Here is an 8,771-nt window from a genome sequence, read left to right on the forward strand (position 1 = left end):
TTCTTTCCAGTGTCCAGTGTGTCCTAAAGCTTGTTAGTTTGAGCTCATACGGGACTCGTCCCGATTTTCGGTTTCCGATAGCAATGGCCGAAAGCATGCTTTCACTCTTCACTTCTACCATCTACATAACCTCAAACCATGGCGGTTTGCACTAATGCACTAAACGCTAGAATCTAACCATACGCCACGATAGCTTACGTACGAAAGAGAGAGAAGAAAACAAAACAAGGCTTACGAGGCGAAGGGACGAAGTGATCAAGCTTCTCGAGGCGCTAACAGCAATGCTCTGGTCGATCGATTATGCTTGGGCTTACTTCAAAAACCAAAATTTAATCCGAGTTTTCTAAGCTAACACGATCTAAACAAACACAAAAACCACAACAACACACACACATAAACACACATGGATGTAACACTAATCGGCGCGAAACTTGAACCGAACAAGAACCAACACGAGCTTCATTCCATTTTGTTCAAATGTTCTCCTCCTAGGAGCCTCCAGTTTCGATTTTTCGCTATTCAAACTTTTGACGCACAGGGGCTAGAAAAAGGGTCATATAACTATACACTCTCCAGATTAACAAGAAAAAAAAAACGAAGGGCTAAAACGAAACGTAGTGGCGTGCCCAGGTGTTGCACACTCGTTAGCAATGTGTCCGGCGGTACCACACTGTCCTTTCCATCTCCGTGAACACCTCAGACCGAACCGGGCTCGGAGCGAACGGTATGGCGAACGAATCGAACCGAGTGCAATGATTGTTAAGATAATACAAATGTTATGACATGAAACAACATAGCTGATAAATACACTGGGAACCAATAATGTGAATAAATCAACTAAACATTACTGAGTCGAACCCCGGAGGGCGAGTGTTTATTGGTTGGGCGCATCGAAAGAAATTGAACTAAACGTTCCGGAAATCGTGAGCGAGGCCGAAGTCAGGACCCCACATGGCTCACACATCGTCGTACGTCTCGCTGACAAACGTAACCGATGCCCGGTTCAGTTGCGACGGAGAGTAGCTGAAGCTCCACAGCGTTGTGGAGAACAGCAACGAGTGTCGTTCCTGCAACACCAGCCGTACCGTACGACACCGGGCCTCACATTCGTAGCGGGGTTCCAGCGTCACATTCAGCGCGGATCGAAGCTGACTCACGATCACCAGTCCTGCCATGTTGGGGCGAATTTCTCGCGCCCCACCGTAGCCTGCCGATAGCAGAAACCAGCTCGTGAACGGTGATTCCCAATGGGCGGCGTAGAAGTACGGTTTCCGGAACATGATCCTCGTCTTCTTCACGGTTCGCAGTGCACAGTTGCGAAACTGTACGAACCAACCGCCGACGCTATCCTTCGATTCCTTCCGCTCAGTATCACGCGCCAGTAGGTCCACCATTCGCGCCAAGGCAGAAGGTTTCGCGGTGGACGGTTTGAACAGGAGATTGGTTTGAAGGTCACACGGATTGCTGAGCAGTAGGTCTTCGACGTCGGCCAGGAATCGGCTCCAATTGCCATCGTATCGTTCGTGTTCTTCCCACCTCGGCTGCCCGTCTGGTACGATGATCGGAATCTGACGCATAAGATGGTGGCGGAACAAACTTTCATAGCTAACGTTTTCCCGCATCGGTATGGAAGCTGAAATGCGCGGAAAACAAAATTAAATTAACCCAAAAGAAATCCTGTGCCCTCTCTACATTACTCACCCAGATTATCGCAAACCATGCAATCGTCGGATAGCAAACGTAGCGATTCGGATTTACTCGGAGCGGGATCTGCGGTCGTTTTCGAAATTAAACACTTCGAACGGTACAGTGGTGTCCAGTCCCAGAAGGGGAGAAGCTCGATCATGAGCAAACGACCGACGGCGGTTACGTGCCAATTAACCGTCGGCACGTAATAGATTACCATTCCCGCAACCACACAGCCTATCGCAACTTTAAACCACTTTAAAAGCAATCGCCGCCAAAGGCACGCTCTAACAGGAGCGAAAATAGCGTACAAGTCACTTTCCGAGGGGTTCAATTTATCGATAGCAGCTTTGAGGTCCTCAAAGCTGCTCTCAAGTTTGTGGTCGGTTTTCTGTGACCGAACTACTCGCGGAGCCATTTCGGATAGCACTACCGAGGGCGGCACAATGCCAGCTGCATTCGCGCCACAGGATCGGAGCTTTACGCGTGATTGCATTTTCTCATCAATTGAAGGAAAATTTGATTTACGCTCGTCTCAAATCGTCTTTGTCCGCTTGGCGCGTATGTTGTAGTGCGATAACGGCCCCATCCCCTTGGCGGGCATGCGTTCGAAACACACGAAAGGCGTATCGCGCTTCAAATATTGTATTTTTTTTGTGGGCGCTCTGAGATGTGCGCAGTGTGTAGAACTGCCGCAATGCCAACCGAAACCTTTCGGAGTTTGATTTTGTTATCTGGACGCCCAAATATATGCCATTTTGGAGCTCCCGACATGCAGTTTTAGAACTACAAAGCCGCTTAAATTAATAAAGTATTCAATCTGTTATCGAAACTAAATAGATTAAGTGGCCAACATTTAACGCATCAATGTGTATTGCACAATGAATTAATTTTAAACATAACAAAAATTGCAGCTGTAATAGAGGAAATGGAAAAGAGGCATTGATGAAAGCATCTCATATTTACTATTGTGTATTATGTATTATGGAGTTAAATTTGTTTTTGTTTTTCGTTTAGTTTTTAATAGTCATCAGTTTGTGGTTGTTCCAAGTTTTGTTCGAAAATGTTCCCCTCACGATAAAATTTTCGAACATCACATCTCTTTTCGAACATGATGACGTTCCGTGAGTGGCTTGAGCGAGTCATTTTGCTTGTTTATACTCGACGGTTCAGCATCGCTTGGCCAAGTGTATTGAGGTTTGTTTCATGTTGTCTATTTTCGTTGTTTACTAAACTCTAGGGTAACTGGCCGTAATTCCGAGCCTGCATTTTTATCCGTTCAAGCTCGGTGAAAATCAGTCTCATTCCATCACGAATCTATTCCATTTCCCATGCCAACAGAACCACATAATCCGGCGCCACGAAGATCCACTTTCGCTCCGCGTTCGCACCGACCGTTTGTAGGTGAACAGGCAATTTTCTTCCGTTAAGGATTCGGTTGCACGGGAGTGTTCCTTGGCAGATGGCGTAGTATAAGCTTCTGGACTCGTGTGAAAACGCAATACGTGCCTTCGTTAGCTGCGAATATGCGAAAAAAGTGTTGCGAAGCAAAAGATCACGGAACAGAATGACAGCCGGGAAGTCCGTAGCCAAACAAAATCAAACACACAGTCACTCACGCGGACACTCACACACACATGGAAAGCACGCTTGCGGCCGAAGAAAAGAAACCCAGCCACTCCGAAGCCTTTCATCATTCCTCCGTTTTTTGGCATCGTAGCAGCCAACTCTTGTATCATAGAGTCTTCGTATTGTCGCAATCGTATCGAAACCTCGCGAAATTTAGGCGCATTCGACCCGCAACGAGAACCGTCGGCGGAGAGAAAGGTGCAGCCCCGTTCGCTTTCCGGCCAGAGTGGACCGAAACCCCGCATCCCGTGCATTGGTTAGACACTGGACTCCTCGCCAAGATTTCGCTCTCCCACGGGTACACCACCATTTCGCAGTGGAGCTGTCGTTTCCGTGACTTTCGCGTGCCAACGTGTGTGTGTGTGTTGAAAGTGCGTGCTGCTACCGTGAACCGCGAAACGCAATTGTTGATCCTGCCCGAGACTGTTGTTTGGCCAACTGGTCATTATCTCCTATGGGGTGCACCGATCCGCCCTCGAGGCCCTCCGAACGTATCCTGTGATGATGTCTATTCGCTGATTCATCGTTCGCGTCCCGCATCTACCCCCCCCGGGGCCCCCCACCCCCAGGCGAAGAAGGGACTGCCAAACAAAGCGGTCACCGTGGATTAGCAAGAAGCGCGAATATTTTCTCGCAAAGAAACAGAACGCAAAACCGATTTGACCTCGGAACGTGGTAGTTTCTAACTGATTTATCTTTAAAGTGCGCCTAATCCAGCACTGCGTGTAGTTACGCGGTTGTGGGGCAATCGCCATCAGCGCCGCGAATCGTAGGCCCAGCGCTAGTTCACCAAGGCTTTTGCTGCCAAATCGCCACGATCCGAACGACGGGAGTTCTTTGCGCCGATGATCATGGTTCCCTATCAAAGGGCAGAAAAGCAACATTAGTCCCTAGACACGGCGGACCTACCATCATCGTGGCGGCGGCTCTCGCTGCGTTGTTCGTTCGCGGGCATGTTTGTGTGTGTGTGTTTTAGTTGCACGCCAAACTAGCAGAGGGGCAACAATCAGCCACAGGCCAACGCGACCCAACCGAACCATACGGACGGACCACGGGGAAAGTCTTGGCGCGCGTCAAAGTGACAGAGAGCAAAAAGCAGCACACAGCGGCAGCAGCAGCATAACACTACGTAGCGTAGTGTGCGGCGGCGATATATTTGCCACGGCAACGAGCATAGCGCATTACGGCGGCTCGGTGCGTTGGTTACATAAAAGATTTCCCTCTTCCTAGGTACGGCGAGTACGCGAAACGGCGGCAGTAGGCTTTGCGATAGCGTGGAAAGGAATTGAGCGTTCCCCGAGACGACGTGCGGCCATCGGTGGCCGGTTCAAGCGGTTCCGAGCGGTGTGGTGCTGGTGGTGGTGGCTAGCAGAGGCGGCCGAAACGGAAGCGTGCGTCAAGTGCATCACGAGTTTCAGCGCCAGCGAAGAAAAGAGTGTTACATTGCGCTCGGATCGCACGTGCCTCCGTGTATGAATGTGTGTGGGTGTGTGTGTGTGTGCAAGCGTCCGTATGTACATGTATATAAGTGAGCATTGCAAGTGCTGAACGCGCGTCACACGAAGTTCGTCCGGCAACCGGAAGAGAAAAGCTCGAGAGAGAAAATAAGAAGAAGCCCGGGGGCCCCTCAGTAAGTGCGCTTAAGAAAAGACTTTCCGCCGCCACATTCGCAGCATCTGCGGCCCTCTTGAGTTGCGTATCACTAGACGCGCGCGCGCAATCATCGCAAGCCGCTAACGGAGGGCAATCTCCGGAGCACGGATAACCGACGTCAAAATTCCAGTCCCGACGCGAAGCCATAGAGAAGGCTCCTCCTTGAGCCGCTCGGACGACAGCGATATGAGCAAGCGCAACAAAACTCGGCCCGGGCCAGCCAGGTAAGCCAGGCGTAGCGTACTTTGTTTTTGCTATCATTATCGTTTCCGCTTTTGCGTCTGTTTGTGCCCCTCATGAAGGATCGTGTTGAGGTGATCTTCTTGGAGATGACCAACAATGAAGACCATTCGCAGAATCATGTGTTGCCGATATGAGCAGCAACGCAGTTAGTCATTCGTGTGCACCCTTATGCAAATGCTTCAGTTATCTTTAGCGTATGAGTCATCCGGTGTATCCAATCAGGATATTTCAGCAAATGTTTTTCAAAATGTCATAACGTTTAAAGATCGCTACGATCGTTAAGTTCAGTTTATCAAATACAATTCTGCGTGGTGGTAAATTAATACGAGAAAAGCCATCATTGACGCGATCTTCAGTTCTCTTAAAAGGGGTTTCTTTCAATCACGTTACGCTAAGTCGGTATTTGATTGCGTCATACGCAGCGTCTGATTCTTGCGCTCATTCTTCAACCTGGGGCACATATACTTCTAGCAATTCCATTCGATATTTGTACTATTTCGATGGATAGCAAAGTTTCGTGTATGAAATTAGATAAATCCATCGACAGAGCGCTGCCAATCACACGATCACAGTTCACGTCATTCTCAGGACACGCATGATGCTAATGGAATATTTAACCTTAGCCTAGTCCACTTAATTAGCCGTGACAGGTTAACCTAATAAAATGCGATTTATTTCGTGACATTATCAGCATTCCCACCGCGAGAATATTGACCGGCGGGCAGTATTAGAGTTTCGTTGCACCCGTAAAAGATCTACCGTTGGCGGCAGACTGCCAAAATGCACTCCCGGTGTTTGTTTCTCAAAGGTTGTACGGAACGGTTTTCGCAAAAATGCCACAGAGTGCACCGGCATCAATCACTAACCATCATCCTCGTTGCCAGCAGTATCATCTCGCGGCTCACCTTTGAATGGGAAATTCATTGAGTGTTGCACTGAGTTAAAAGAAGGCTTAAGCAGCAGGCGGCCACAGATTACGGAAGGAAGGAAAGGGTAGAGGTTGGTTTGTTTTTCCACTCCCATTCACTAACGCAAGGTGCAACTATGGCCACACGGCAGGACGACGACGTGAGCACCAATACTCCAAACTCACTGCTGATGCAAGTCCGCTAATAAAATCATGCCACTCGCGGATAAGAGCGTGGATTCGCGATGGTGTTAGTGAGCTGATACATGCGTCCTGAAAATCGCACCGCTTTTGGCATCTACACGCACACCACCGCGGGTTCGTTCGTGCAACCCCTTTTCTAGGAATGACGCTAGAGACGGGTCGGCGGGTTTTGGTCGCGCTCTCTCGTTCATCAACACAACACAATGTCTGCGGCCGCTTCGCTCGGGAAAAGCTCGCCCTAGCCCCGCGTTGTGTGCGTGTCAAGTTTTCCTCCCTCTTCTTTATTGATTGAATTTCCATTGCGCCTGCCGCGCCCCTTCAACTACACTTTCTTCCCGACGGCAACGGGGTGAACACAATGCCCCGTCCGGCGGTGTCCAGCATGGCGTCTCGGCCATCTGGTTGACGATGACAGACGACGGGCACCGTGGCTTCGGAAAACTCGTTCGGAGTGTGCAATGTTGCAAGGAGAGAGTTTGGTTTTCGGGCCCAGAGTAATTCGCTCGTGGAATTACTCTGGGAATTTCGCACCAAAAAAGAGTCTGCAACCGTTGCCAACAAGAGCGCAGCAATGCTTTTTGTTTAACCCAAACATCGCTCCGCTGACTCGTGACCGGTAGTCGACGCTGTCCTGACCAACGCTCAACAGTAAACACTACGCTGTGCTCTTCTTCTCTCTCTCTCTCTCTCTTTGGTTGTTGAAGATCGTGAAGAAGAAACTATCGGAAGGTGCCAAAGAGATAACGTCACTCATCGCGAACATACGATATACATTCGAAAGGGCTCCCCCATTGAGCGGAACCGAGCGGACTGACGGCTCTCGGGCGAGACAGGACGAGATCCGAGTCGCGAACCGACCGCGAACAAGTCGGTGCCGGGGAGTTTCACTCGATTGCCACACTCTGGCTGCGGTCGTGTCGGGCGCGCACCGACACTAGTAGCCGCGACCGGTCACGAATTATGCAGCTTTCCTTCGCCGTAGCCGTAGCATAATTTACCCAGTGACAGTATCGTACTTTTCGCTTCGAACGGACCCCGAACTGAACCGGGAATTGTGGAGGAAAAGTGCCGTGTGCCGTGTCCCCGAAACAAAGTGGCATTGCTGCGTGAAAAGTGGACTGCTGCCGTGTGGTTCGGAAGATTATTTGTAGCTTGTTAGTGGTCTCTCCGGTTACGGTTCCTTCGGAACTGCGAAAAGGCCTCCTCGATGGTGGTGCCCGCCTGTGTGACCCCATTTTCTTTGCCAGCACCAAAGTGTGTGAGATATTGATGGGAGAAAATTTCATCCATTTTCCGGTGAAAATCGGTGGCCGTGTGTCCTGTCGTCCTCTTTATCCCTTTTCTGTCGAACAAGGAGCGTCGATCCCTGCAGTAGAGAACGGCCAGACGTTCCGCGCAAGTAAAAGATAGATAAACGAGAGAAAGAGAGAGAGAGAGAGACAAGTTGCGTAGAGCATAAAGGGAAATTGCATCCTTTCCATGTGTACAGCAAGGAATGGCCACACTGTTCCACACCCAAACCACTGGTGGTTGGTTCGCGATAGTTTCTGCAGTGCTGTGTCGCCCTCCCAAAGTTTTGCATACATTTTCGGACGTTACCGCAAATGTGTGATCCTAGTAGTCGTGTCGCTGCATTTCAATATCCTCTTCTGAGGGCTGAATTTAACCTCCAGCCTGCTGCGGTGCTGGAAAATTCGTTGCCTTTGTTCGTTCCGTCGTCCGTCGACAACTGTAGAGGGTACCAATCGGAATTTTTCTTTTTGTTTCGAACACACACAATCCCTGGCGGACGTTCCCCCAGGCGGGGGGGAAAGAGGGTAAAAATAAATAGCCCACCGATGTAGCGGTTTTTGTGGGAAAGAATGACAATTATGCGTCGCCCCGGGGCGGCGTGGCGGTGGTCTCTGCCGATGTGCGCGTAACGCATGGCGTACCAAAACGGCGAGGGCCAATAGTCGAAATGTATATTTAGTTTTGATTTCCTTACTCTGCAGTGAAAGACAAAAAAAAGGCGGAAAGAAATGCTTTGTTTCGGCCGCGCACGCAAGGATTTTCTCTTGTCGCGAACGAAAGTGTTATGTGAAGACGACCGTGCCACGCGGTCGCGGAGTTCAATTAGAGTTGCCGGTTAAGCCGGATTTTGTGCAGGCAGAGACGGGCATCTTGAGACAGGGCCGCCGTCGTCGTCGCCGTCTGGTGTTGCTGGTGATTTATGTTCTCATTCTCATTACACTCTCTCAAGCGGGCAGCGTCCGTGTGTTGAAAGCGAATTCCTTTAGTCCACGAGTCCACGGTGGCAAGTGCATCAGCAGCAGAAGCGCAGTGGCAGCAGTGGTGTAGCTTTAAGCGATTGCCGTGAAACGCGGATAAACCTGTGAACGGGGTATTTCGGTCGGTCACAACAAGTGCCATTATTTCCAGCATCGCTTGCTCGGATTAGGGTGTGTAA

The 8,771-nt window shown here is 50.0% G+C and overlaps 1 protein-coding gene across 1 annotated transcript; it reads right to left on the reverse strand.

Moving 5' to 3' along the window:
- Positions 1-956: 956 nt before the first annotated feature.
- On the reverse strand, positions 957-2,182 carry LOC128270145 (uncharacterized). Its single transcript, XM_053007549.1, has 2 exons — positions 1,702-2,182; positions 957-1,633 (listed from the first exon to the last, which is right to left on the reverse strand). Exons 1-2 carry the CDS (start codon positions 2,180-2,182, stop codon positions 957-959), a joined length of 1,158 nt encoding a protein of 385 aa, XP_052863509.1.
- Positions 2,183-8,771: the final 6,589 nt, after the last annotated feature.

The sequence above is a fragment of the Anopheles cruzii genome, chromosome 3 (genome assembly GCF_943734635.1).
Source record: "Anopheles cruzii chromosome 3, idAnoCruzAS_RS32_06, whole genome shotgun sequence".
NCBI classification, from domain to species: Eukaryota; Metazoa; Arthropoda; class Insecta; order Diptera; family Culicidae; genus Anopheles; species Anopheles cruzii.

Coding starts and splice junctions, on each gene's coding strand:
- LOC128270145 (XM_053007549.1), bottom strand. CDS start 2,182: ATGCAATCACGCGTAAAGCTCCGATCCTGTGGCGCGAATGCAGCTGGC. Junction 1,634..1,701: donor CATGGTTTGCGATAATCTGG/GTGAGTAATGTA, acceptor CGCGCATTTCAG/CTTCCATACCGATGCGGGAA.